We start from the raw sequence: 27,497 nt of genomic DNA, 5'->3' as shown, positions 1-27,497 counted from the left end.
CTTTAATGAATTATTCTAATTAAAATACTTTGTTAATTATTCTTTCATTTTTTTACGCAAGATATTTGAGATACAAAGCTCATTCTACAAGATCCTATGGTCATTTGATATTTACACTTATAAGAAATGTGGTCATCAATGGTGCATCACCCACGATGCAACTGTAAGTGCTTACTTATCCTTCCTTTTGTAGTCTTTTGGTCTCATACTTTCTTTTCTCTTTTTGAAGAGGTAGAACTGTATTAAGAGAGATAAAAAAGAAACCGAAGAATCCTCATGAGGGTTAGCCCATAAGCTATGTAAATGTATTCCTAATTTCTATTTAGATGTTAGATTGAGTGGTCTCTTACATTTGGTTATTTCACTTGCAAATGTCTATCCTTCTTCATACAAGGAATGGGAGCCTGTGGAGTGTATTGTAGGGCTCATATTTGTATCCATGCTCACATTGGTGTTTTAAATATGCTGGAAGATCTAGCAAGAGCTTTGCAAATGAGGGCATTTTCTTCTACAAGAACTTCTACTAGCTCAACCAGAGAAATCAAAAAGGTATGTTGGTTAAGCTCCCTCTCCCTACCAATTGGAACTCCGTGGACTGGCCAGTCCCGAACACGACAATGACTGAAGCTCTCCAAAGAAAACTATTTATGGATGTGCAGAGGTCTCTTCGAAAATCTGTACCCACCAAATTGGTGAAGATTGCTAATTTTTTTCCTATAATTTTATTTGTGGAGCTTTTACTAACCACATACATGTGGCAAAAACTATGCTAGTATGAAAATCTCTAGATTCTTGCTTCTACGAAAAGCTTCTTAATAGAGGGTGGTATGATAAAGAGGTGGATGGAATTCATTGCAAGATTTCATTGGACACTTTGGTGGCCAAGTACATGGTCGGCGCATAGTCACTTCTCTCTTTTTTCTACAAGCACTCTCAATTTGTTGCAAGTTTCTCTCATCTTGTGCCTATTGATCAAGAGTCGGGAGGCTTCAAGAAAAACATTGTCATAGATGTGGAGATGAGGGACAAAGAGCTCAACCTTGTGACAGTAATCACAATTAGGGAGCAATGCAACCTTCTTCAACTCTAGCATGACATAGTGGAGGAGATTGTGGACAACGAGCCCTCACAATTCTATTTCTTACTAGGTGGATGCAAAGTAATGCAACAAAGGGAAAAAAAGATTGTCTGTAGAGAGCTAAGTTGCCAAGCTCAAACCGTGCCAATGTAACTTGGATGAATTCTATTGGGTGTAACTTTTCCTTCAATTCAAATCTATATTGATGAATTCCATTGTAATGTTTCTTTCAATTAGTTGTTTCTTTATTTCGATAGTAAGATGCACTTGTTTCTCTCTCTCTCTCTCTCTCTCTCTCTCTCTCTCTCTCTCTCTCTCTCTCTCTCTCTCTCTCTCTCTCTCTCTCTCTCTCTCTCTCTCACACACACACACACACACACACATAATTGACACGAAATTAACAGGTACAAAGAGTCATATTATTGTACATAGTTAGCATTTAAAAGAGTATTTGTAAGTACAAATTTTGAAACAGTGAATGGGTTGTAATACAATTTTTGTAGATATGGCATCAAAATGTCTTCTAGGTAGAAGGGATGCTCATGACCTTCAAATGAGGGCAAGGATAGAATTGTGCCCGGTGGATTAAGTAGACCCTTATGTGGTGTTTTGTGTATCAACAAAGTGTTGTCAACATCAAATGGGACATAAATTTGACAAAAAGCTTTGTAAATAAAGGTACACATCTAGGTTTGTAGGGTGGTAGTGGCCATCAATGACAGCACATTGTGTTTGGCAATAGATAAAATTAAAATTCCAATGCTCTATTTTGGCTACGTTGCAAACTACGGTTATGAGGTGGCTAAGGTTTTATTGCTACATAGAAGACCATATCACAACACGAAATCTCGCAAGAAGAAATTGTAGAAATTCCTTGGTGCCTGGCCGTACAATGACTTTGCAAGTGCCTATTTGAAAGTTGCACACGTTGAGAGTTCCTGCATTTTTGAACCATACAGATCTCAAAATAGCAACAATCTGTCGATGTCCAAAATAATTAGTCCTTGTAAAAACATTTTATGAAACAAATAAGTAGTTAGACAGTAGGATGACTTTCATATTCTTTACTTTGGTTATAACCGGAACAATCTTGTCCATGACTAGCAAAGGTCCATATTGGGTTTGATCGGTGTGGAGGTTGTCCAATCCAGTGTCGACATCCTTGACCTTTTTCTTCTCCCTCCCTTGTGCTTTTGTTGTCCGAGACTCTTGTGTCTCCACCGTAGAGTAGTCCATAGCATATGAATTAGTTTCTACTGTGGTATGCTCTATTTGAGGGTCGGGCATTGTTGATTGTTGATGTGATTCATGCTCTACCAATGGAATGGTGAAGGCTTTGCTTGAGGTTTGGGATTATCTTCCTCAACCCCTCCCTCTCTATTATCTTCCTCCTTTTGAACTCCTCCATCTATAGAGGGGTTTCCGGTATAAATTTATCCCTCGGCCCCTCCTTGTGCATGATCTAGCTCCTCGGTGCTCACATTGCCCTTCTCCTCATCTTGCATCTCTTCCTTCTCAACCTCTCACTCTCCATGATAACTCTTCATGGAGGTCCGTTTGCTTGTGTCCCTCACCAGTCATTGTTATCTCTACAATATGGTCATCAAACAAGGTGTCTTTTTCATCCATACTTACATGATATGAAATAGAAAGCAGATGCTTGATAAGAGTGGCGCGATATTGATGCAAATACTATAATGTGTACTTCTCCAATGCACTCTGCAAAAGAAAAATGGAACTAAGAGATATTTTTATTGTAGCAATTGCCATATTATAGTAATGCTTTGCAAAATGCCTACCTTTGACATGAATGGATCTAGTGCAAAAAAGCTATGCATGATGTATTGAGCATGTAGGAGGCATCTCCATCCACACGAGTTGGCATCTGTCTGTTTCAAAATTGTGACTTCGAAATAGGATCACCCAATCATGAGATAAATTGAGTATAAATCTGATGTGTGTAGCTGCTTGATAGTACGTACAACAGAGCTCCTTTCTTTATCCAAAATAATGTCTCTTTTCAAACTAAAGCTATTGAACTTTATATCTAAGGATTTCAAGAAAGGCCAATGGCCGGCTACTCTGGGCCTTGATTGACATTACATCTCAAAAGTCTGTAGCTTTAGGATCTCAAAAAAATAAGGTACAATATATCAAAAATTTGGCTTTACAATATGTGTGTCCAACTAGGAGAGTGCATGTAAGCTGCATTGGCCAAACACTAGCCTTTGGTCTATGCCACACCGCATTGGTGTACCATCTCGATCAGTAGTCAAGTCAACATGGGATCATGTGACTCCATGTGGGCTTAAGTAAGTTTCACAAGGTATCAAGGAGAGCTCCCCAGATCTAGAGTCGACCCCCTCTCCTTTGGTGGCTAGCGGGGGAGACGCCATGCCTCTTGGGAGAGATACGTTTTGGCCCTTGAAAGATGCACTCAGCCATTGTACTACCATGTATACTTGCCATGTCGCTACTAAATAAGTAGCCACATATTGTACACATTCTAGAGTTCCTATCATTTCATAGTCAATTCATTTCTTTTGGTTTACATCCTTAAGCAAGGGGGGAGGGGGGGGGGATTGACCAAGAGTCACCCAAATAAAGCAAGGCATTGTGAGTTTCTCTCATTGCCATTGTTTGTATGATCATGACTTTTGGTTGCAAAGAAACTTTATGGTCACAAATCTCCAAACTTGCCACCTAGAGGTGGGTTGTTTATCCAAATCATTACCTACAAAGTGTTTTGTAGAAACCTCATTGTCTATTGAAGAGCCTTTTCTTTTTCCAATGCTCACATTGTGAGCTATTTGTATCTACTTAATAATCATTGAACCCCTTGGGAGGCAAGCCAATAGGCTTTGGACACTCCTTGAGGGTAACCTAGCTAGGGGCTTGACATGTGTCCTACTTGCTTCTTGAGCAAGGGGTGCCGTTTGGGATATGCATTGACTTTTGTGACACCTCAAGCCCCTCAACCCTGGGCCTTCTCACCACAAGCTCGGCCCTTAAGCCCCTCGCTTGGATTGGGTTCCCACCTCAAGTACAACCCTAGCATCTCAAGCATGACAAGCATCTCAATCATCAAGCACTTCAAGCATCTCAAGCATCTCAGTCGTCAGGCACGACAAGCACCTCAAGCTTGGGCCGTGTTCCCACCTCAAGCACAGCCCTAGCTTATCTAAGGTCAAAGGACTTTTAACACTAACCTTTGGAGGTCTTCAATGAAGCTAACCCTAAGGTCTTTTAAGCTCCATTGGTTAGCCTTGCTCTTTGAGAGACCTATCTCTTATTTGGACCCCTTCACCATTGGCCCCGTGTTGAGATAGATCTGTAAGCACATGTCTATATTCTAACCCTTGTTCCCATTTATTCTCCCACATTAAATGATCAGTTTAATGTGAGAAAATCATTTGGGTTGGTTAGATATTAGATTTTATGGCAGTTGACCTTTGCCACCACCCAGGTCTGACTGCCACTCAAGCACTGAGTGCCAACAAAAACATATTAGATAGATTGTACCTTGCTTAAGAGCACTTTCGCACATGCGATTCATCCATCATGATGTTTTTAAGCTTTAAGGGGATCCAAACCCCATCCAAATCCATCTACCGCTTCCACGAGAAGATCCACCCTCTCGATGCATGGCCTTGTAGCTTCTGATTCCCCTCTTCGGAAAGAGGTGGGAGGGAAAGCGGCTTCCACATGCCAAAAAAGTGGGTGGAGGGCAAGGGAGTTGAAATGCAGCCAACAAGGAAGGAGCTGCCAAGAGTCCCCTCTTGGGACAACCTCAACCCCTCAAGACAAGCCTTCTCCAAGACTCACCACAGCTCTAGCAAGGTCCCGCAGATGCAAACCCTGCCATAGATTCGCTTGGAGCCTCCCTTTTCATGTGGGTCTCACAGGCTGCTCACACCTATAAGACAAGCTCCCTCCACGATTCAGTATCATGAGCCCTTTTTGGCTACTCAAGAGCTTAACAAAGACCATCTTGTCAAAGTAACTTTTTCATGAACGGAAATCGCCTCCCATTACCACTCTCAAAGGGTGCGCACATGAAGGCACCTTGCAAAAAGTTTTCAAGGGGCCTCCATCTTCGGGGACGGCCGCCATGCTTGTTGCACGCACATCAAATCCCTTTTTTCACATCAAGCGCCTCACAAAATGCCCTCGAGAGTAAAAATCACGTTGATGCAGCACTAACTGTATGATGAATCCTACTTGAACATGCAATAGCCATGACATATAGAATATTTTGATCTATGTCACCAGTTTGGATGTTGCGACTGATCCTTAAACACATGTGTGGAGCCTTTCATGAGGTGGTCTTATCATTTTGTGCACGATGAACAGAATCTCTAAATTGGTTCCATCCTTGGTGGACCCAACCTCAGCCCAAGCCGCCATGCTTGTTGCACGCACATCAAATCCCTTTTTTCACATCAAGCGCCTCACAAAATTCCCTTGAGAGTAAAAATCACGTTGATGCAGCGCTAATTGTATGATGAATCCTACTTGAACATGCAATAGCCATGACATATAGAATATTTTGATCTATGTCACCAGTTTGGATGTTGCAACTGATCCTTAAACACATGTGTGGAGCCTTTCATGAGGTGGTCTTATCATTTTGTGCACGATGAACAGAATCTCTAAATTGGTTCCATCCTTGGTGGACCAACCTCAGCCCAAGCCGACCTCATCAACGTTCAATTCTAAAGTTTGGCATCCATGGCCTCCTCCTTAGACCTAGGTTGCGCTCGTGTCAGTGGGGGGAGTGGGATGCACATAGTCGCACCCAACTTCCTTTCAGCGCAGAAAAGACCAGCACACATGCTTCGCTCTGATTGGCTCTTATAACCCTACGATGAAAAAGGAAGCAGCTCTCCCGTAACCTTCGCCTAAGGCCCCCCTTTTTCAAAGTGACAGTAGGGTTACTGGCAGCGTTTGGATTTTGTTTAAACATTTTCGAAATTTCTGAAAATGGTAAACATCCTCCCCCCACTCCCCCTGGTGCGACCAGGCTCTTAATATGATGCGGCCAACAAAAATTAAGTGAAGGAAAGAAGGCAAAGCGGCAGGAGGTGATTGGAGGAGAAGAAATGCCAAATGTCAAAAAGGTAGAGGGTGAACCGCGGAGGGTTTGGGCCGTGATGGAAGAGCGGTTGACATAATCACCGCTACAAGAAAACGCCAGAATAAGCCACATGTCCCACGCCAAGCTGAGTGGGCGGTCAAAAAGGGCGGTCCGATCTGCTAATTTCAGTTTGCCTTATCTCTGGATGTAGTGACGAAATTTCATGTTATAATGGGTTCTGATTTGTAGGTTCATTTTCCTTTTTGGCATATGCTTTAGTTCCGGCATTGTGCTTTTCTTGAGCTGCCGCTTGTTGGAAGGTGAAGCTCAGCTCTAGTATTCTTCTTGCACTTGGCTTTAGCAGAAACTTCTGCTGATTTATGGGTTTAGCAGCAATCTCTGCTAATTTAGGGACATGTCAGCTGTCTTTGTTCAATATTTAGCTGCCCATTTGCGTTTTAGGTCATCTGCAGCTGCCCATTTGTGCATTAAGTAAGATTGAGCTGCCTATTTTGTGTATTAAGTACTTTGATTAGCTCAACATAGACATACAGGAAGTCCTTCTACCCTTTTTCTGGCTATGGCTTCCTTGGGCAAGATCATCCACGACGACAGACACCCCATTTGGCTCATCGATGCCATCATTCTGTCTGCTGCCGTATACGGCAAGGACCCTCAAGAGGAGTTGGACGCCATGGACAAAGATTATGGCCTCCCTGCAACAGCAAAGTATGAATTTCTCTCCGAAGAGGAACTCCAAGCGGCTGGTTTTGCAGATTGCAAGCAAACCCTTATTGTGGTCAGGAGTCTTACAGGAGGCCATTACATAGTGGCTTGTAGAGGGACAATGGATGTGAGCGATGCTCTTGTGGACCTCAACATAGTGCATAGGACCGTGAGCTTAGGAGAAGGTGCGGCACATGCAGGATTTCTCGACCGTGCGAAGAGCATCCCATTGGACTACTTCAGAAGGCTTTTGGTCAGAAATGAAAGGGTTGTCTTAGCAGGACATTCACTAGGTGGTGCAGTTGCGTCTCTTTTGACGCTGAGGCTGTTGGAGGCTACCGGGAGATGGTGCCATGAACAGGTATTTTCCTATTCTTCAGAGTCTGGCATTGGAGAATGGTCGGTTTTCTGGAATTTGGAAGTCCCAAGGTTGTTTGTACAAAGTGTTGGTCATTTTATGATTTGGTAGAATGTCGGGACATAGGTCGTATGGCTAAGAGCCTAGAGCCTATGGGAATAGGGGCTAGAGGCTACCTATTCCAGGAGATGCACACATGGCAAGGGATCCTATACACAAGAAGATTTAGAAATTTTCTCATGTAGGAAAACGGAGTCTTTTTCAGTGTTTTTCATACAATGCATAACATCATGAGCTTCCGCTCCAGAGGCACCGCATACCTAGCTAGGTATACGGTGCCTTCCTCACTTCTAGAAGCTCATGATGTTGAGGTAAGTCACAATGTGGGAATTATTGTGAGAATTTGTCCAAAACTTCTTGTGATATATAGGCACAGAGTGTGTATTTGATGCCAAGGAAGACTGCACTTGTGTGTGTTTATTTTGGCATTTGGTTTTCTGTATGATCACTGCCAGAATGATACAAGAAGGCTGTATTTTCTATTTAACATGATATGGGCTACATATAGGTAAGAAGCAAGCTTTGCATTCCACAAGTAGGGTTCGAACTTCGGGCAATCTTAGTAAACTTCCTCTTAAAGGAAGCTTTTTGCCAAGCATGTGATCAGGCCACCTAGAGATAAGAAGGAAGCCTCTGTAAGGCATTTTACTGCTCAGGCAATGTTAGTAGTTTGGCCACATAGGGAAAAAAAGGAAGGTTTTTGTCAAGCATGCCAGCCATAGTCATATGGAAACTCCGTTTTGGGGCCTATCCGAGTAGGCACTCCATCTCCAAAGTCATCAGTTTCCCATTTCTTCATGCCGTCTCTCATGAAGTATCGAGGGTTGCATACAAAATATACGTATAAGAAGCCGTTTCCAAGCCATTCCATTGAAAAGAGCAAGTCGTTTCCATCTTAAATGGCCTTACCAGTCTTCTTTTGTTCCTGTATTATGCGACTGTGATGTCTGGAGTAGGGGGGTGGGGTTGTTTGTTTTTGATGCAAAGATGCGAGCAAGCATGCAAAGCTTTAGAATGTTGAGCCACTTGCTGAATCAAAGTTGAAGTTTCCATCCTTCTTTGCTTAGGCATAGCTATTTATGGTGTTAACACATGCATTTCACTGTCCTAACGATGCGAAACTGATTGTGCTGCCACTTTTACAGAGATACCAATGCTTGTGATGCCTTGCATGATTAGCTTTTGTAAGAAGTCGACCCTTTCCCCCTCTTTTCCATTGTCATTTTGATGGCTTCCACTGACAGAATTGGTCTCATAGAGTTTTATCATGGCACATGTGGGTAGATGTTTTGTGCTTTTTATGCTGGGCTTAGTGTTATATTGGGGTATCATTTGTCACATAGGCTTTTGAAGCGCGTCTTACCTAGACAAGTGTTTAATTCTGTCTTTTCGGATGGAATGCAGGTTCAATGCTACACATTTGGCTCTCCATTTTTTGCAGATTATCAACTTGCAAAGTACATCAACATGCGATACAAGCGCCATTTTGTGCACTTAGTCTCCCGAAACGATTTTGTGCCCAAAGTGATGCCGGTAGCCTACACACTTTACAGCTTATGGGCAGGCCTTCAAGTAGGGCCTCTTGAAGATGTGTTTCATTGCACAAGGGTGTGCATGCTAGTGCTGGAGATGATGAAGATGCGGCTAAAGATCACAGAAAAGGCTCGCCTACTTGCAATGGCATCGCAGGGTCTCTCCTGGCTTCCTGCCATATCAAGATTTGTATTGCATAGATTGTTAGCACTTGCTCTTTCCTTTCATGCGGGCTATGGGTATGCATTTGCAGGGCAAATGATGCTGCTAGACCCGGAGACGAGCGCATTCGAGCTTGCAAACCGAGAGCAATGGACGCTTAACACCCATTTGAGCTTCCACTTGGGAGGGGTTTCATTGGATGTGGTGAAAGAGCATAGTCTTTTGAGCTACATTGAGCATATTTTCACCGTACAAGCAGCGGAGGTGTCGGCGAGCATGGGAGGAGCCAAGGGCCTCAAGGACCCTATTTCATCATCATCAAATGTGAAGGTTCACATGGCGACGGTAAATTTCAAGGTGCAAACAAAAGGGCAGGCATCTGCTACAAAGAAGCAAGTGAAGCAAACATGTATGTCAGTGGGTGTGGCAGAGAATGAGCCTGCCAATTTCATGGTGGCGGCAAATGCAAAGAAGAAGAAGAGGGCAATAAGAGCATTGAAGAGCCAAGTAGCATGTGTAATTTTTGCAAGAAGGTTGCAAGAAGCTTCACCCAAGAGCCTTAGAAAGAAGAGAAGGAAGAAGCACGAGGGCTTTGTGAAGTTTGTAATGTTCCACATTTCCAGGTTGTCCAGGTTTATCCAGAGGTTTGACAAGCTCTTTCTTGCATCCTCTGTCATTTGCGCCGGTGTGCAAATACATAAGTATTTCCACCAAAGTAGATAGTGTCCATTTCTCATCCCCTGCTAATATAATAGTTGCAATCATACTAAGTTCATTGGAAAGCATGGGAAGGAAGCCTTTTGAGTCCCCAAAACTCTCTCTCTCTCTCTCTCTCTCTCTCTCTCTCTCTCTCTCTCTCTCTCTCTCTAGTTTCCTATGACTTTAAAACTCTCTCTCTCCCTCTCTCCCTCCTCTTCAAAGTGTGGTAGATTGGTTATGCATTTCCCTCTTGAATAAGAGGTCTTGAGTTTAACTCTCCTCGTCGGATAGATCTTTAAGGTCTCTTGGGATAGTTTCCTACGACGTTACAACTCTCGTCTTCTCTCTCTCTCTCTCTCTCTCTCTCTCTCTCTCTCTCTCTCTCTCTCCTTCCTTCTTCTTCTTTGTGTGTGTGTGTGTTGAGAGGGAGATGGGGGGATTATCCATTGTTTGGAGCCCCCCTTTGTCCCCCTTTCTCTCTTTCTCAACTGGAACAAATCAAGAAGATGGTGAGGCAGAACAGAACATGATAAGTGCAACAATGTTGATGCTCCAGAGAGAATGTATGAGTGGCTAAGAAGCCTTCTCAAATGTTCATAACTTATGATTGGAAAAATCCACATGTTTCGTTGACAATTGGGGGATACATGATACGATTTCGCATAAATTGCTGCTGATGGTGGGGATGAACCTTAGACCGATGAGGGATGTGTAAGATTAAGATGTGATGGCTGATGAGATTGACTAGGGTAAAAGCGCGGGGGGGGGGGGGGGGGGGGGGGGGGGGGGGGGGGGGGGGGGGGGGCTAAATGGGTCGACGGTCGTGGTTGGTGGACGGCATTTCCAAGCTTACTAAACTTGGCCAACGAGAAAAAAGAGGCATGTCGCCAAAACAGAGAGGTGCATTAGATTTGGCCAACAAAAAAAGCAAGGCACGATGAGGAAATTTGAACACGTGACTACATAGACTAAACTAGGCATGCGATCAATGGCTGATCCTGCCCCTGCCGTTAATCCCATGAGTTGTGTCCGTGTCAGTTATCAACAAGGGCCTAAACCCCAACCCCCCCCCCCGTCCCTGGCCCAAAACCACCAAAAACAAGGTGAGATTTCACGATGGCTTTTCAAAAAGGAAATCAAGATATGAGGGAAATAAAAATACAATATATATATATATATATATATAGAGAGAGAGAGAGAGAGAGAGAGAGAGAGAGAGAGAGAGAGAGAGAGAGAGAGAGAGAGAGAGAGAGAGTCGCAATCGCTTGTTCTTGTGAAAAAAGCTCTTTACACTTTAAAAGCTTTAAAAATAAACAGGTACACAAAATAAAAGCAATGTAGTCCCATCCTAAGAAAAAAGAAATTGTGTGTTCATGTTGAAAATAATATAAGATGAACAAGGAAAAAAAAGAAAAACAAGACAGTCTTAAAAAGCCCTGTAACGCTATGAAATAAAAGGGACCCATTTGACAAACTCCATCAACATTTAAGATGAGTTTCCATCGTTGGCACTGAAAACATTGGAAGGATGCCCAACTCTACTCAACACTAAGGCTTCTTTTAGAAAGCCAGAAAAGGAGAATGACACCCCCAATGACAAGACAAAGTTGGACCTACTTTGTACAATTCAAAGGATAGTGAACTGCCAATTTATTTGAAATGAAACCTTTTCATTGGACAATGGGTGAGTTCAAGCCTTGTTGGCACCCATGTCTCTGTCTTGTTTTGGGGTTGGTGTGTCTCCTTTCTCACACCCATTTTTGTTACACCACATTGCACAAATGGAATTGTAACTTCCGGCTCTAATTGTCAAACAAGCTGAGATCAAATTTTTTGGAAATCTCTCGATGAAACGAATCAAATGAGCTACTCACCCATTATAATTGAGCTCCGAGACCAGAAATCTAGGCTCCCTTTCTTAGATGGCCTTATATTGGTGGGTGGGATCTACGAAGGGATGGATGAGAACCATATTAAGGCTAGGTTTACATGGGCCAGCGGCATTGCAAAGGAAAGGGACGTCTCTGCTTGGTGGCGTACATGGATTGGATGAAGTAGAGGAGTAGACCTTTCAGACACCTCGATCTTGGGCAACCCTCCCCCCCCCCCCCCCTCCCCAGAAATAAACTGCTGCCAAGTGATTTGCACACTCAAATGGCGGACTGTGCGGCTCGGACTCAATCAATGGTTGCAGTTCTTGTTACTTTTCATGGCTTTCGTCTCTTGTGAACAAGGCAAGCGAAGGCAGTAGAAAAGGTATTCTCTGTTGTCGAGATCGTCTGAACCCACCCTAAGTACAAGGCAATAATGAGTCCCTCTGCCCCCCACAACACTTAAGTCCCACGGGGTATTCAATGAAGTTGGACAGATGGGATCAACGGTTGTAGGCCGAGCGAGGGAATCTCGAGGCAGATGGACGGACAAAAAAAGGTTGTGGTCAATGCCCCCAATGTGAATAGAACCCACCATATGTCCGTTGACACGATGTTGTCCTAACCACGCGGGCACGTAGGTTTTGATGGCATCTAAGGCAAAACACACCCTTATATGGTGAACACAAACGAGAAAAAGTAAACTCGGCCAAAAAAAAAGGTAAAGTTGGATAACATCACACACGCGTTTTTGAATTTCTAGCCCTGCTCGCGCATCGTTAATCCCACGGCTTGGGCTTCGTTAAAGACCCCGTGGTCTTTAGTGTTGAGCACCACACCCCCCCCCCCCCCCCCCAAATACAGGCACACGGTTCTATGTGCCAAAGGGTCTTAAATGAACCCCAGGCGGTGGGATCAACAGTGGGCAGGGCTTTGGGCGAATCTCGAGCAGGATGGACAGCCTACAAAAAGTTGTGTGGTTGACTTCTTGGTTGGTTGCATGCATGCGTGAGTTTGCTTGTCAATTCTTCCATTTCACATCTATATGATCTAAACTGTGCAGGCAAAAGTACATAAAAACATTAAAAATAAATATGGAGCCCATCCAACGACCCTTTGCAATTTTGAAAAACGTATCCGAGTTCTCGACTGTCGATCCCATCCCTTGGCCTTCATTGAAGACCCCATGGTATATTGTGTTGAGTCCCCTGTCCCCCCGGTACACGGCACACGGTGCTATGTGCCCAAAGGGTCTTAAATGAACCCTGGGCGGTGGGATCGACGGTGGGGAGGGCTCTGAGGGCATCTCGAGAAGGATGGACAGGCTACAAAAAGTCACGCGGTTGACTTCCTGGTTGGCTGCTCGGCCTCAAACCCACAACCCCCACAATGGCAAGCAGCTCCCCTGATCGCACGCATGCATGGGTTTGCTTGTCAATTCTTCCATTTCACATTTATATAAGCTAAACCAGTGCAGGAAAAAGTAAATAAAAACATCAAAAGCAAATATGGAGCCCATTCAACGACCCTTCGCAATTTTGAAAAACGTACCCCAATTCTCGATCGTCGATCCCACCCCTTGGTCGTCATTGAAGACCCCAAGGTATATTGTTTTGAGCCCCCTACCCCCCCCCCCCCCCCCCCCCCCCCCAATACACGGCACACATTACTATGTGCCAAAGTGAAAGGCCTAGGGGACTGGAACGTGTGATTCTCCTCCCAACCATGTCCTATATAGGCCCTTGGCCTGGCTAAATATAGGAACCCCCTTGACGCACGTCCGTCTTGTCCCTTGGCCTTGCCCGGTCCTACCCTTGGCATGACATTACTCCCCCTTTGGAGAAGTGTTTTTTTCCTCGAAAACAAGAGTGATAATACACTAATGTTTTCCACAGTGGCATCCTTCATGGATCCAACTGTTTGCTTGATCGGGACACGGTTCAGTAGGAGGTTCAATAAAACCAAGAATACCATCTTGATTTTTCACATTCTTGTCCATTTGCAACCATCTTGTGTTACTGGTTCCTATCTAATCATAGTGTGTAGACTCCATATAGAACGCACATGAGCATGCTAAACGAGTTATCACAACAAAGATGTACCCGAAAGAGTACCACTTTCCATCAAAGTAACTTGCTGACATAACTCATCAGCCAAGTTTAAGTCCTTGACTTGTTCTCAAATTTCATCCGTAAACAACCACACCATAACTAGTGTTCAAGGTTGAGAACCATACTTAAACATGAAGGGACTAAACTGAGTCACAAACATGCTTTACCTTATTGTAAGCAACGCCAACTAGAGCAATACATTCTTGCTAATTGGATTTCTTGGTGCTAATGTACGCACTTTGCATATCCTTCAGCACAAGAGTACACTTGTAACTTGTAATCTACCTATCCTCTTTGAAATCTAACAGTATTGAGATGTGTTTTTCCCCACGGTTTACAGGCAGTCATCCCAGAGGACTGGTAAACGGGGATCACAATATTGTACAACATTGCTGAGGAATCAACAATGTCCTGAATAACCATCGTGGTTAACTTGAAAGATCCACAAACACCCAAACCAAGCCATGACCTCTATTGGTGATTGGTAGACCCCAAAGTAATCTCATAGAGATATTGTACATGGAGTGAAAAATTCTTCATAAGCAACTACTGTGATGAATATGCATGCCGCTCCAAATCAGGCTTTGCTAAACACTAGGGCCCATAACACCTAGTGTGCATGCATTTGACAAAAACAGATCCAAACCTGTATATCCATGATCATCCTTGCCACCAAGACGTATGGAAAATGTGATGCTCCTAGCACACATTAAGAGGAATGTAAATAGTTCTAAAAAGAAACTGAATACTTTTTGCTTCACCTTGTTGCAAGCTGTGCTGAAATGTTTAACCATAATAGAAAGTAAAACATTAATCACTTCTAGGTACAAACAATGAAACCTTTTCATTAACAACTCATAGCCTTGCGATATGCTAAAACAACCATCTATAATATTGTTTAGTTGCACTTGTTCCGTAACAAGTCATTCTAAGTATCCGACATTTTTTTGCCACCGAAATTGCTCCTGATACGTCGTTCTGAAAATGGTCTAGAGAACAAATTTGACCAGCACCTAGGGACTTTGTAGTGACACATACAAATAGTGGGCGCGAGTGTCAATCCCAGAGACTCATATTCTCCATATGTGGAATATGTCTCATGTAAGGATGTTTAAAAAAAAGAACATCCTTTAAGTACAAGATGTACTCGTGCGTGGAGGTAACTACAAACACTCTACGACGAGAGTGAGAGGGACCCTCATTAGCCTTGCTCCAAACTGGCTAAACCGAACTCCTTGAGTTCCTAGACCATGTTGCATCCCGTGTGACAACATGTGTCAAATAAACCCTACAATTGGGTCTATAACTCCATAATGCAGAAACTTATTTTGGACACTACAACCCAAATTTCTTGGCTCTTACATGACCTGGTCATTTCTCTTAAGAGAAAAAATGGATGAAAACATAGAAGTTTCTGCATCCTATTTGGAAAAGGAAACAAAAAACATAAAACCAAATCAGATGCGTACCTGAAGGGTGAACATAGTGTTCACTTATTCAATGGGAAAGGCATATGTCCAAATTTCCCGTATGCAAAGGCCTAGGAACATTAATTGAGAATGCAAGTAGTATTGCACATGTAACGTTGGGTGTTGCCTTTGCAATCCAAACCCCTTGGTGGAAATCAACATTGTCAAACATCTTGGTTAAACTGTGAATAAAAATTGCTCAACTAGCAGTCGGCCCTTGGCCTATGTTCGGGAACCCCCGTGGGTTTGACCATGGTATCACACTACCCCTTGGCAGTCGATGGACTTCCTTTTTTGAAAATGCAAGTGTGAAGGTTCCAAGTATTGACCATTCATTTTTATTACGTGATTTAGTAATAACGAGCCGCGTCTTACCTCAAAATTGTACTCATATAGGCACACTTAGTGCTAAGAGGAGCTCCACTGAAGTTGGAGTTGTATTCACAACTAGATCTTTACCACACCCAAAAATCCATAATCTGGGGTTTTTGTGAGTAGTCGTGCGGTGTGAAATGTTGGCTTCGTCCATACACCTTGGTAGAGATAAGCCATGTACGAGTTTAAGACGTTCCAAAACTCAATTTGACTTTTACACTTAAAGTGTGGAGTGCTAAAATAATGTCCAAAATGGCAAAACTCTTGCTTATCCATTATAATCGATGGTCACTTAACTTAATAGAATTGTTCAATCTTAAAAGAAATCACTTATAGATTACCAACAGATGGCTCTTAGCCTGTCCAAAAGAGGTGGTAATAGATGGCTCTTAGCCCTTCCTGTTACCATATTGTCATAGGAAGATTTCAATAAAATCATGTCTATGTTCAGCTTTCCCGCATGGAATTTGAGGAGAGAGAGAGAGAGAGAGAGAGAGAGCATGCTAGACTGAGGAAAGCCCCGTATTTGAATGTGTTGGATGCCCATTGCATATGATCCCGTGCAGACCATGTATGTGTTTTATCTTATCCTATAAGCTTACAACTATGTACTTGGACCACGCCCTCGTAGAGAGAGGTACCGTAAGTCACATATTGACCCACTGACCGTGTATGTGATCATGACTGTATCAAGGTTACTTTAAATATGGCACTTTGCCTGTGAATAACATAAAAAATATCTTAAGATAGCAATTACTTACCTTGTCCTTGACAAAGTATTTAGAATTATAGCGGAAGCGTATACAATGATGGAGTGTCATACGTCCACCGGACTAGTACGTCGTGCATACATGCCAAAAAATAGAATAATAAGCCCTTGACTTCGAGGACAGTGTCAACCTGTGAGCCATTGGTATACGTGCCATGGATGATTACACTAGCATGGATACATCACAGTGCACCGTGGCATAAAATGTGAGCTTATATCCATATAGTGCTAAAGATGTGTGCCATTAGCATTGAGATGAAGTCAATCAAGAATACCTTGGCACAGAAGAGAAGCAGTGCTTCACATGAAGACAAGCAAAGCACTTTGTTGTATAGAGTGGCTTCTTATAAAGTCTTCCCAAGCACGTTGCTTGCACAGCAGAGAGAGCATTTTCAAAAACGAAAAGTAAAGCATAGACAAAAACAAACAGAATGTGAAAGTTGACTAACCTTGTCGCCCACTTGTGGCCAGGTTTCTGGTAGTTCGCTCGAATTCGGCTCGAGTGAGTAAGTGTATCATATACACCCTCTTGTGATGTAAAAAACTGCAGACATCTCGACAAGTTTCCCTAAGTGCGGATGCTCCTAGCATATTCCAAACATGGAAGTCTTGTCTTTGCATATATTTCTCAGTAGACCCATGTTGGATGCTACCAATGCTCATAGCTACTGATACTCTTGCTCATAGACAAATGTGATAGCAAAATAAAGTCGACCATGTCGAGCATTCATATGTAATCGACCATGTTGAATTGTATACTATATTGAAAAACAGAAAAATACTGGCAAGAGATGTACCTCGTACCTGTTGGACCTGATTATTGTTATCACAAAGAGATGTAGACAGAGCCTTGCTCCCGTGATGTCTTAGCAATTGTCGGATCACGTTGGCCAAAAATGGGTGGATCATGTCATTGTCTGATTGCATTAATGACAGACAACCTGCCTATGAGTCATGCTCTAGCAGCTTGAAGCCTTGCGTCCCCCCTCTCCTTGAGAGTAGGAAGAATATAAATCAAGGAGATACTTGTTGATGACCAATTAAGTGTATGGATCCTTGCTCCTTTTGGGAACTCTGTGGTGCATCGGCATTCAGTGCCACCACCACCTATTGATCAGCCTCAATCATGGTGCTCTTCTTGAAACCGTGCTCCAGTCAAACCATGAGTATATCCCTTGGATTCAAGCTCCCTTGGAGAATCTCGATAACACACTATTTGGAAATTTTACCTTGGAAATCGGTCGAACATTAGACCCTGTCAAAGTTACCCAATGTGCCGACTCTAGCCATTGTAGAATTGTCCCTTTGGCACAGCCATTGAATGCAGCCTTGCGGGTCTTCACAAACCTCCGATGATCCTTTGCTTTAGCCGAGCTCGGCCTCATTTCCATGGTCTAAATCCGGTAGTGCCCATCCACTTGCATGTGTTGGCTCCTAGATTTTCATGGTGCATATCGGGTTGAGCTTCAACTGACAGCTGGAATTTCTTGTATGTTGTGCAGTTCTATGACACATGGTGCCATCATTTCCTTGATTTCCTGCTTGTTCCGTCTCGGCAGCTTGTATGTGTCTTCTTGCGAGTGGCATGGGAGGTGAGAAGGGGCCCTTATAGTGACCCTTGGTCACTTTAGGGCGCCCAAAATAAATCTCTAATATGAAAACCATAGAAAAAAGATGGCGATAGCGCTTGCAGGGATGTGCGCGAGAGAGGAGGAGCCAGTGCCTCATGCGATGCTGGATAATCTGCGCTACTGAAACGGACCTTAATCGTTGCCCCCTTGTGCTCCCAACGGGCCTGACATGCCGAGATTTCATGCAGGTCGCTCCCTTCCCTCCTCTACTAAGCGAGCTTGCCTTTGTTGCTTGTCAGCTTCCAATCTCCTACTTAGGGCTTACTCCTGCCCGGTTAGCCGACTTTTGCTTCCTCTACTCAAGGGGCCATGCCTGCCTTGCAGCAGGGTCTCCTCGTGAAGTTTGCCCACGACCCTCCACACACACACACACACACACACACACACACACACACAGAGTTCATGCAGCCACCATGCAAGTTCATCTTCCCCCCTCCTCCATAGCTCTCCTGCCTAAGCTCTGATACCAATGAAAGGCCTAGGGGATTGGAACGTGTGATTCTCCTCCCAACCATGTCCTATATAGGCCCTTGGCCAGGCTAAATATAGGAACCCCCTTAACGCACGTTCGTCCTTGCCCTTGGCCTTGCTCGATCCTACCCTTGGCATGACACAAAGGGTCTTAAATGAACCCTGGGCGGTGGGATCAACGGTGGGCAGGGCTTTGGGGGGATCTCGATGAGAAGGATAAATAGACTACAAAAAGTCACACACATTGACTTCTTAGTTGGTTGCTTGGGCCTCGAACCCACAATGGCAAGCTTCCCAGTCCTATGCATGCGTGGGTTTGCTTATCAATCCTTCCATTTCACATCTATGTAAGTTATTTCAGTGCAAGGAAAAGTAAACAAAAACATAAAAAGTAAACATGGACCCCATCCAACGATGCTTTGCATTTTTTTTAAACGTACCCAAGTTCTCGATCGTAGACCCCACCCCTTGGTCTTCATTGAAGACCCCATGGTATATTGTGTTAAGCCCCCCCACCCCCTCCTCCTCTCCCAAAACACACACAAAAAAACAAAGGAACACAAAAGCGCACACACACACACGTTTCGACATAAAATTTGTCTTTTTCTGGTTAATGAAAATACTACTGCTATATCCAATGCTATGAGGGCTTTGAGGACCCTTGATTCCAAAAAGGAGCACCCCATACCCAATTTGAGCCTAGAACTGTATCGTCCGAGAATGCTTGCGGAAGCTTAGCTAGGGGGTGCTTCAACCCCCCCATATTTAAGATGCACCTTTTAACAAGCTGCATCCAATTGAGAATAGAGCATGACTTCAAGGGCTTTCTGGGTTATTTCTAGCTCACTGAAATCTGAGGAATTACTTGTTGATCAGTGGCTTATGAGGTGCCCATTCTTTTAGAAAGGACGCTCTGCCCAGTAAATGGCCCTCTACATGGAGGGCCCATGGGGGAGCCCTCTAAGGTTGAGCATTCTCCATGCTATGCTCTTTCAATGACTAGCAAGGTTAGTTATGTAAGGGGGCACCCCCTAAGCACTAAGTTACACCTATATTTAAGAGGGGGAGGCAATGGGATCAAAGGCGGAGAAGTTCACATGCGAAAGCCAAGAATATCGCAGTCGTAAATATGAAATCAAAAACTAAACTTGGACACACATTAAACCTGGACAACCTGGACAATGCATGTTAACTTACAATATAATTTTATAAAAATGGTTGTGGATACACAATGCATGCGCGGGTGAGGTGGTTAGCCTATGTGACCCTAAACTCGGGCGGCGAGGTCATCGGTTCAAATTTCCTCACCGCACCTCGTTTTTCCCATTGATCAGGTTTAGTGCGCCTCGAGATCCCGCCCCCCAACCCGACCATCGATCCCATTACCCCTCCCCATATTAAATATAGGTGTCACTTAGTGCCAAGGGGGGGAACCTACACCAGAGGGGTAAATGTTTTGACTCACCTCCTCCTCCCTTTGCTAATTGCACCTCAAAGTTAGATTTGCAAAAGTTAGCCCCCCTCCTCTTTTAGTGTGGGTACCTCTTTTAGTGTGGGTATATGAGATTGTATACATACAAGAGTCACATCACCTTTTTCCTACAATTACTCCCTCTCTTGTGGGCGTACCTAAGTTACAGTGAGAAATCTTTTGTAGTGGAGTAGGGAGAGGTCCTCTGGTGATCTTTTGTGTAATGTCTATGATTGGCGGAGGCATGACAAGGAAAGGTCAATAGAGGATTTTTCATATCCATCAAAGTCAATGTGGTGGGCTGGGGGCGGGGGGTGGGTGGGTAGGTCAAGCACTTCACATATTGTCACTTGCATGCACATGCACCATGTTCCTACACATCAAGGTGTGCAAAGTATTGAGTTGATAGGTTGTGGTTGCACAACCCTAGACATGAGCATGCGAACAATCTAGTTGCTAAGTGGCATCGATCTTATGGCTTCATTAAAGAATTGTACGCTAGAATGTATGGTGTTTGTATGGATGAGATCGCCTTCCTCTTTGATGGATGCAAAAAATCAAAAATGTCACTTAGGATATGGAGGGATTCTATTAACTTTTCCTACTTACATAAATATGCTCCTCTGTATTGGAATGAATGATTGAAATATGATGAATGATGAAGGTGCTAATACCATCTATATGCGCTAAAGCACATTGGATAAGGTGGATTCCAATGTTGTGAGAGTAGGAAAGATAAAGCCAACATGAGTTGGAAAACTCCCCCTCCAAGTCTTCTCTGCTACCTTTGAAAGAGAGCTAGCTATCATATCCAAGAGACAAGGTTGTGGCATAGCTTGCAAAGGCTAGAGATCTCAAGCACTAGTCATTGTTTGTAGATGTTAAAAGATGTCATAAACTTCAAGATGAAAGATCAATGAGACTTAATCACCTTCTTCTTCGAGAGTGTGCTTTTATTTTGCACAAATTTTTCATGCTTTTTACAAAAAAAGAAAGATGGCATGCTTTGTTTGATTATCATAACCTAAATTAGGGTATAGTCATGGAGAAATAACTGAACCCATAAAGGATGAACAAGCTTGGGTTGTCTAACAAGTTTGTTCAAGGTTTGATTGATATTTTGAACATTGATAGAAGCCATTTTTTAATATAATTTTTGGAATGAGCTCGTCATTTTGACATCTATTCCAAGTTGGATATTCAGAGTCATACGTCAAATCAGGTAGAATGGAACAATAGGTTCCGACTTTAGATGAACATACTAAAATCAGATCATGAACTAGACTGAAACTACAAAGTCAGATGTTGGACACAAGATACTAGAACTAATGTATTCAGATGATGGATTAGAAGTACAACTCGCACTGAATGTTGGATTATAATAGAGTTTGTACAGAAACAGTTCCCACTATCTACATCATCCTCCCCTTCTTTGAATTTTGGCATATTCCAAAATTACAGATGTCATGCTAATGTCAGCATTTGCACTTGCGTTTATCCGGAGCCTTCTTCACATTGGCCTTGTGAACTATCTGGGTTGGCCACTAGCTTGACTATTGGAGCTAGTGTTCTCCTTCTAGATAATTCGATAGATGGCGTCATGCTCCAGCTAGTCCCTCCGTTTAGTGATCATTTCCACCTCGTAGGGTGTTAGTGTATTCCATGTCTTAGTGTCAGGGTCGTACAAGGTCTTCTTGCCTCTAGTAAGCCTTGCCCTGGCCAGTTTGTGACATATTGAGGTAGCGTGAATCCATTCAAAAAAAAATTGGCCATCTCTCTAACCTAAGGTTCACAACTAGCTTTGTTGGCCAAGTCCTTCTCAGGGATTCCAGAAGCCTCTATTGAGAGTTGTAGTAATTCATTTGTATATTGGATCAAACACTGATTTGGCTTTGCCACCACGTCATCATCCCTTTGAAATTAATTGATTCATTTTTCACCTATGAGATGGGGGTCTTCTGCTCTGTCTCATTCATAACATTTTTCCAGACGACCCATAGCACCTTGCTCTGCTCATACCACTCTCTAATCTGATCTACAATTTTGTGCATCTATTCTCATCAGCTGGTTCATTGTACTTAGGATACAAGGATTGATAGAATTGTGGAAGTTCATCATCCTTCATTGGTAAGGCATACATTAGAAAAGGTGAGTCACGAATTGCTTCAATATAGTTAAGCACAATTTGATTCTCTTAATGCATCATCTTCCTCAAGATGCAAACCAGATGAAATAAAAATTTTAGTGAGTCCCCTATTCTTTGAAACTTATCCTGGTTCTTAGGCCCGCATTTAGCATTTACACTTATTTTTCCAGAAGAATTGTAACTTCTTGGTCTAGCAACCGCCTGGAAATCTGCATCTTAACCAAAAAAGCTTGCATCTCTGATCAGACATCTTTCATGGATTTGTGAGTTGGTGAGTTTCCTAACAACACCTCCAGCTAGATACCCAAACTTTGAACTTTCATTGTGGCCAGTTTCAAGCTTGGAGGTTCACCATTACATCATCCTTTGTCAGAACAAATATTCCAGTACTTGAATGGTATTTGAGTGTAGGGGTAGTCTGCAGGCTGTTCATGACCACTAATGATTTTTCATTGTTCAATCATTCGCTTGGCACCCACATAAAGCATTTGAAACCTCTCGAGATCCGAATAGGCATCATCATCATATAGAAAAATCTAGATCTAGAGGACTTTCTCCTCACATGATCTCTTAAACATTGATTTGAGTATTCTATGTTGGGCTCTGCATCCAACTCGATCAACACCACCTTCCTCTTATCTTGTCTAGTCAACATCTTGCTCTATTAGTACTCATCTGCTACTACTGACTGATTTGGCGGCACATCTGGTTGATCTTCCTTAGTTTGGTTTCCTTGATTTTGAGTTTCAGATTGGTATATTGGACCCTTAGACCCTTCATGAGTAGAACTAGGCTGATTAACCCCCGAAGTAGACCTATGAGGTGGAGCAAGTGGAGGGGGTTCATCATCATCATCATCTTTCTTGTCAGGAGGTCCCCCCTCAATCTCCTGGTCCTTATCGTGTTTCACCTAGTCACCTTCGTCATCATTGACATTATGGGTGAAATGCTCAATAAGAGCTTGTGTGGCCATCAAGCTTGTGTAAACTGAACCTTTTTCTTTCACATTATCTTTTATGTTACCAACCAGGTTTTGCAAATCTCTGAGATTTAGGGTTAATTTTTTGTCAAAATTAGATATGTTGACTAAAAATTGGTAAATGTACTTGTCAAGAATAGACTGTTTGAGGACATTTCCTTCATAATGCTGAGGGTAGCATTTTTCTAGTCCAATTGCAATCTCTATGCAGCCATGTCTTTGGTTAATTTTCATTTGTCAAAATTCAAAGTGGAATTCTACACCTTTAGCTGCTCCACCTATTGTTGGAGGTTGGAGGTCCTCGATGGTTTTTATATTCTATTTTCTTCTGCATTCCTCTTCAATCAAATATCCTTTAATTGAAATGATTTCTTTCTTTGGTGCCTCAAACTTGAATATCTCATGCTCAAGCTCTTCCGCTAGATGGGTGATGTCATACTACTTGATTGAAGTTTGTGCTTTCATCATTTGTCCAATAGCATTGAGAATTGTATTCCACCCCGTTTGGATTGTTGCTACACATCTATCTGTAATAATTTTTGGATCCATCTTGTCAATCCTATAAGTGAGCATTGGGAATTTGTAGGGTGCTAGTAATTTTTGAGATACATTGACTACCGTGTTGCCCACTAGTCTATCCTTTTAAAGTGCTTGCAGCCTATCAACTGATGTTTTGACAATAGTGGATGTAACAATGGTAGGCTACTCAGATGTGTTTCCCTGTTCTAGACTCTTCTACAACTCAATGGTAGTCTCTGGAGTAGTGTTGGGCAACAAAATTGCAATCGCAATTGAAGTCCAAGTAGCTTGTTCATAAGCAGTTTCTAATGTCTTCTCAACAGTTGATGTGGCGCAGACTTCTTAGTTCGACCATCTGATCCCAAAATTATCTATCTGTAATAATTTTTGGATCCATCTTGTCAATCCTATAAGTGAGCATTGGGAATTTTTAGGGTTCTAGTAATTTTTGAGATACATTGACTACCGTGTTGCCCACTAGTCTATCCTTTTAAAGTGCTTGCAGCCTATCAACTGATGTTTAAACAATAGTGGATGTAACAATGGTAGGCTGCTCATATGTGTTTCCTTGCTCTAGACTCTTCTGCAACTCAATGGCAGTCTTTGGAGTAGTGTTGGGCAACAAAATTGCAATCACAATTGAAGTCCAAGTAGCTTGTTCATAAGCAGTTTCTAATGTCTTCTCGACAGTTGATGTGGCGGCAGACTTCTTAGTTCGACCATCTGATCCCAAAATTATTCAATCAATATTTCTTTCTTTTCAGTCAGCTTAGGTGTGCCAGCATCGGCTTTGCTCAGATCCTCTTTGTGTTGATTGTATCCAAAGCCATTTTCTCTGTCTAGAACTCTAGACGACTTGTCTGAAGTCAGTTCTCTAAAGTCAGATGTTGCAGCAGACTTCGTAGTTCGACTAGTTGATCCCAAAATTCTTTAGTCAGTTTTAATTTCTTTGTGGTCAGTGAAATGTGACAGCTTTAACTTTGCCCAGATCCCTCTTTGCCTTGATTGTAACCAAAGCCTTTTGCTCTATCTAGGACTCCATATGACTTGTCTGGTCCTTTGGGACTTCAGCCCATTGATCTTCAACATCACATTCTAAACATTGACAAGAGAAACTGCGACACATACTAGGCTTTAAACAAGTTGTGTCATGACTTTGGCAGTCTAGGTGATGACACTACTGAAGAGAATTGAACTCAAATTAATGTATGAATAATTTTTTTGATACATAAGTAGGGTTGTTCCTTAAGTTGATGGCCTCAATAGCAAACTTGTAAGCTACTGTATTTTCTAGTTCCAAAACTAGGATTCCTTGACCACCATCCTTGCTTTTCTTCCTTGATTGAGTAGTTTTGTTTAGAAAACTTTTGATCGTGTCTGCACTGCAAAGTTGGTGTTTCTGGTCAAAGGGGAATCTGGACACATAAGATATCACTGCAGCAGTCATATGAATATTTTTGCCACTGATAATGATTGTCCCCATGACAAATTCAAAAATATTTATGACCTATTGGATGATCTTGTCATTGAAAGACAATCTAGTAGCTTCCACCACAACCTGCATACCCCATGTTTGTAGTAGCTCCTTTTCTCATTCTTGAAAGACGTATTTGTTGATATTCTAGTGAGGGATTGTGGATTGTGACTCCATACACATTAATCCTTGCTAGATTCAACAATGGCATGATTTTTCTCGTCGAGCACAGCCTATGTGGCTTGAGAAGAAATTGCACCTCATTTTACAGTCTCTGAACTCTATCACAAGTTGTGCATGCAGAAAGGGAACTCACTAGAAGATGATGGTGATGCAAATCATGAGAACTCAGCTGAGTCAATCCGTGTAGGAGCTGGAGGTGAAGGAGATACATCAGGAGTGTTTGTAGTTCAGGAAGCTCTGTGTGTGCAAAGGGTGAAGGAATGCTTACAGGGTCACACACCCTCCTTATAGTTAAGTCTCTAATTTCAGCCATGAATGCTCCACTCTTTGCGTGCCTTGGGAGTATAGAAACCTTTGTTGACGTGGACTTCATGCATTGATTTGTCCTTAGGATGATTACTGGCGGGATACTCAAAAAGATGCGGCCTATAATGCACCACCACTAACTGTTATGAATTTTAGATGCCTTCTAGTTAACCCCTATCTGATTTTGGAGTCTGTTGAACCTAATATCATTTTATGCATCCTTTGTTAGCTATCCTTACTGCTTCTGGTCTAACCAAGAACAAATCCAATAGGGGGGTCTTTAGAATCAAATGCTTCCCTATCTTGCTAGAGGTTCTACGGATCTAAAATAATACAACTTAATCTTTTTCCCATTATAGGCCCCTAGTAGCATCAATCCAAAAAAATATTTCAATCTAATTGAGCCACTCGAGAAGACTTAGTCCACCTCATATGGTCTTGACCATGCTATCTTCAGATTGGGTTTCTTGGGGCCTAATTTTGACTAATATAGTAAGATGAAGTCGCCTTTTTTGAACTCCCCAACCTTCAACTTACTATCATGCCACTATTTCCTTTGTTGTTTTACTACTTCCTATTCTAGAATTTCTCTCTCTCTCTCTCTCTCTCTCTCTCTCTCTCTCTCTCTCTCTCTCTCTCTCTTCTCTTCCAAATCAAATAGCTCACCCAGTCTATTCCTTAGTATTAGATTGTAGTCCATATCATGTGCAATAGTCATTTTGAGACTAGGAATAATAAACTCCATAGGTACTACTATTCCGAATGGTGTCATGCTAGTTGTAATCTTGTAATCTATTCTTTGTAGGCCCAGAGTGTTGTCTAAAGCTTGTCATCGCATATGTGAGTCTCCTTCTGAACTATCTCAATCAGAACGATTTGAATGGTCGTATTGCTACTCTCAACCTACATGTTGCATATGAGATAATATGGTGTTGATTTTCATGCTTGATTTAAAAAAATTCAGTTAGAATCAAAATTGTATCATTGATGAAATGGGTTCCCTGATCTGAAACTATCTCGATCAGATAGCCATATCTGTATACAATATGCTCATATAAGAACTTTGTTGTATTATTAGGTAATGCCTTTGCTTTCACCTATTTGCGTACATAACACGTGGCCATAACTATCTAGTCATCATGTGAGTGACCTTCTTAAATGGACCCATGAAGTTCAAAGCCCACTTCATAAAAATACCCAATGTTTGTATTGTGGTCATAGGTATCATGTATATTGGAGTTTTTCTTCCCTCTCTGGCAAATATCATGTGTTTTGCAAAGAGCCCTAACATCTGACATCATACTCTACCACCATATTCCTGCTTGTAAAAGCTTTGTGCAAGTGATAGATCAATGGAAAAATGTTCTCCCGAGCTCCCACTTTGTGCTTCAATTTTATGACTTGCATTCTACCCTGCATTGGTACACATCTTCTTAAAACTCCATCAATTGCTAGCATGTATAATGATCTAACTATGATAGTGAATTTCGGGCTATTAATAATCAAAACCTTCTTGTTGGATTGAAACCAATCCTCTAGAAATCCTTCAAACTATAGAAGATCATACAGATCTTGCCACTTTGGATTTGTCCCATTTTTTGCCATATTTTGGAATATTTCAGCATTGACTAGTTCGTCTCTTATTAATGTAGCTGAAATTATGTCATTACTTCTAGATAAGAAGTCAGCACGCAATGATTTTTTCATCGCTTATGGAAGATCTTGAATTCAAACTACAGCAAAAACATCATTCATCTAAGTGATTGTCCTTGAATCACCAACTTGTTAATCAAAACAAGACATGCATGATGGTCTACATAGACATGAAATGATTCCCCAACAAATAATGCATGAATTGGTTGCACTAAACACCATTCCCAGTGCATGTCTCTCAGTTTTGTGGAGTACCCTTGCTCTATCATACTAAATGTGCAGCTGGAAAAGTATACTAGGTAATCCGTCTTTCCATCAAGCTGAGCCAAAATAGTCCCCCATTGCCATACCATATGCATCCCCATAAACATGGAAT

At 42.4% G+C, this 27,497-nt stretch overlaps 1 protein-coding gene across 1 annotated transcript; it reads left to right on the top strand.

Moving 5' to 3' along the window:
* The first annotated feature begins 6,378 nt into the window (after positions 1 to 6,378).
* Positions 6,379 to 9,808, top strand: LOC147428526 (uncharacterized). The gene is made up of 2 exons (XM_086497509.1): positions 6,379 to 7,242; positions 8,704 to 9,808. Exons 1-2 carry the CDS (start codon positions 6,736 to 6,738, stop codon positions 9,715 to 9,717), a joined length of 1,521 nt encoding a protein of 506 aa, XP_086353635.1. The 5' UTR covers positions 6,379 to 6,735; the 3' UTR covers positions 9,718 to 9,808.
* The last annotated feature ends 17,689 nt before the right edge of the window (positions 9,809 to 27,497 follow it).

The sequence above is a fragment of the Adiantum capillus-veneris genome, chromosome 23 (genome assembly GCF_014529385.1).
Source record: "Adiantum capillus-veneris isolate H3 chromosome 23, ASM1452938v2, whole genome shotgun sequence".
Lineage (NCBI taxonomy): Eukaryota > Viridiplantae > Streptophyta > Polypodiopsida > Polypodiales > Pteridaceae > Adiantum > Adiantum capillus-veneris.
The sequence above is the reverse complement of the archived record's forward strand: the minus strand, read 5'-3'. Positions and strand labels throughout refer to the sequence as shown.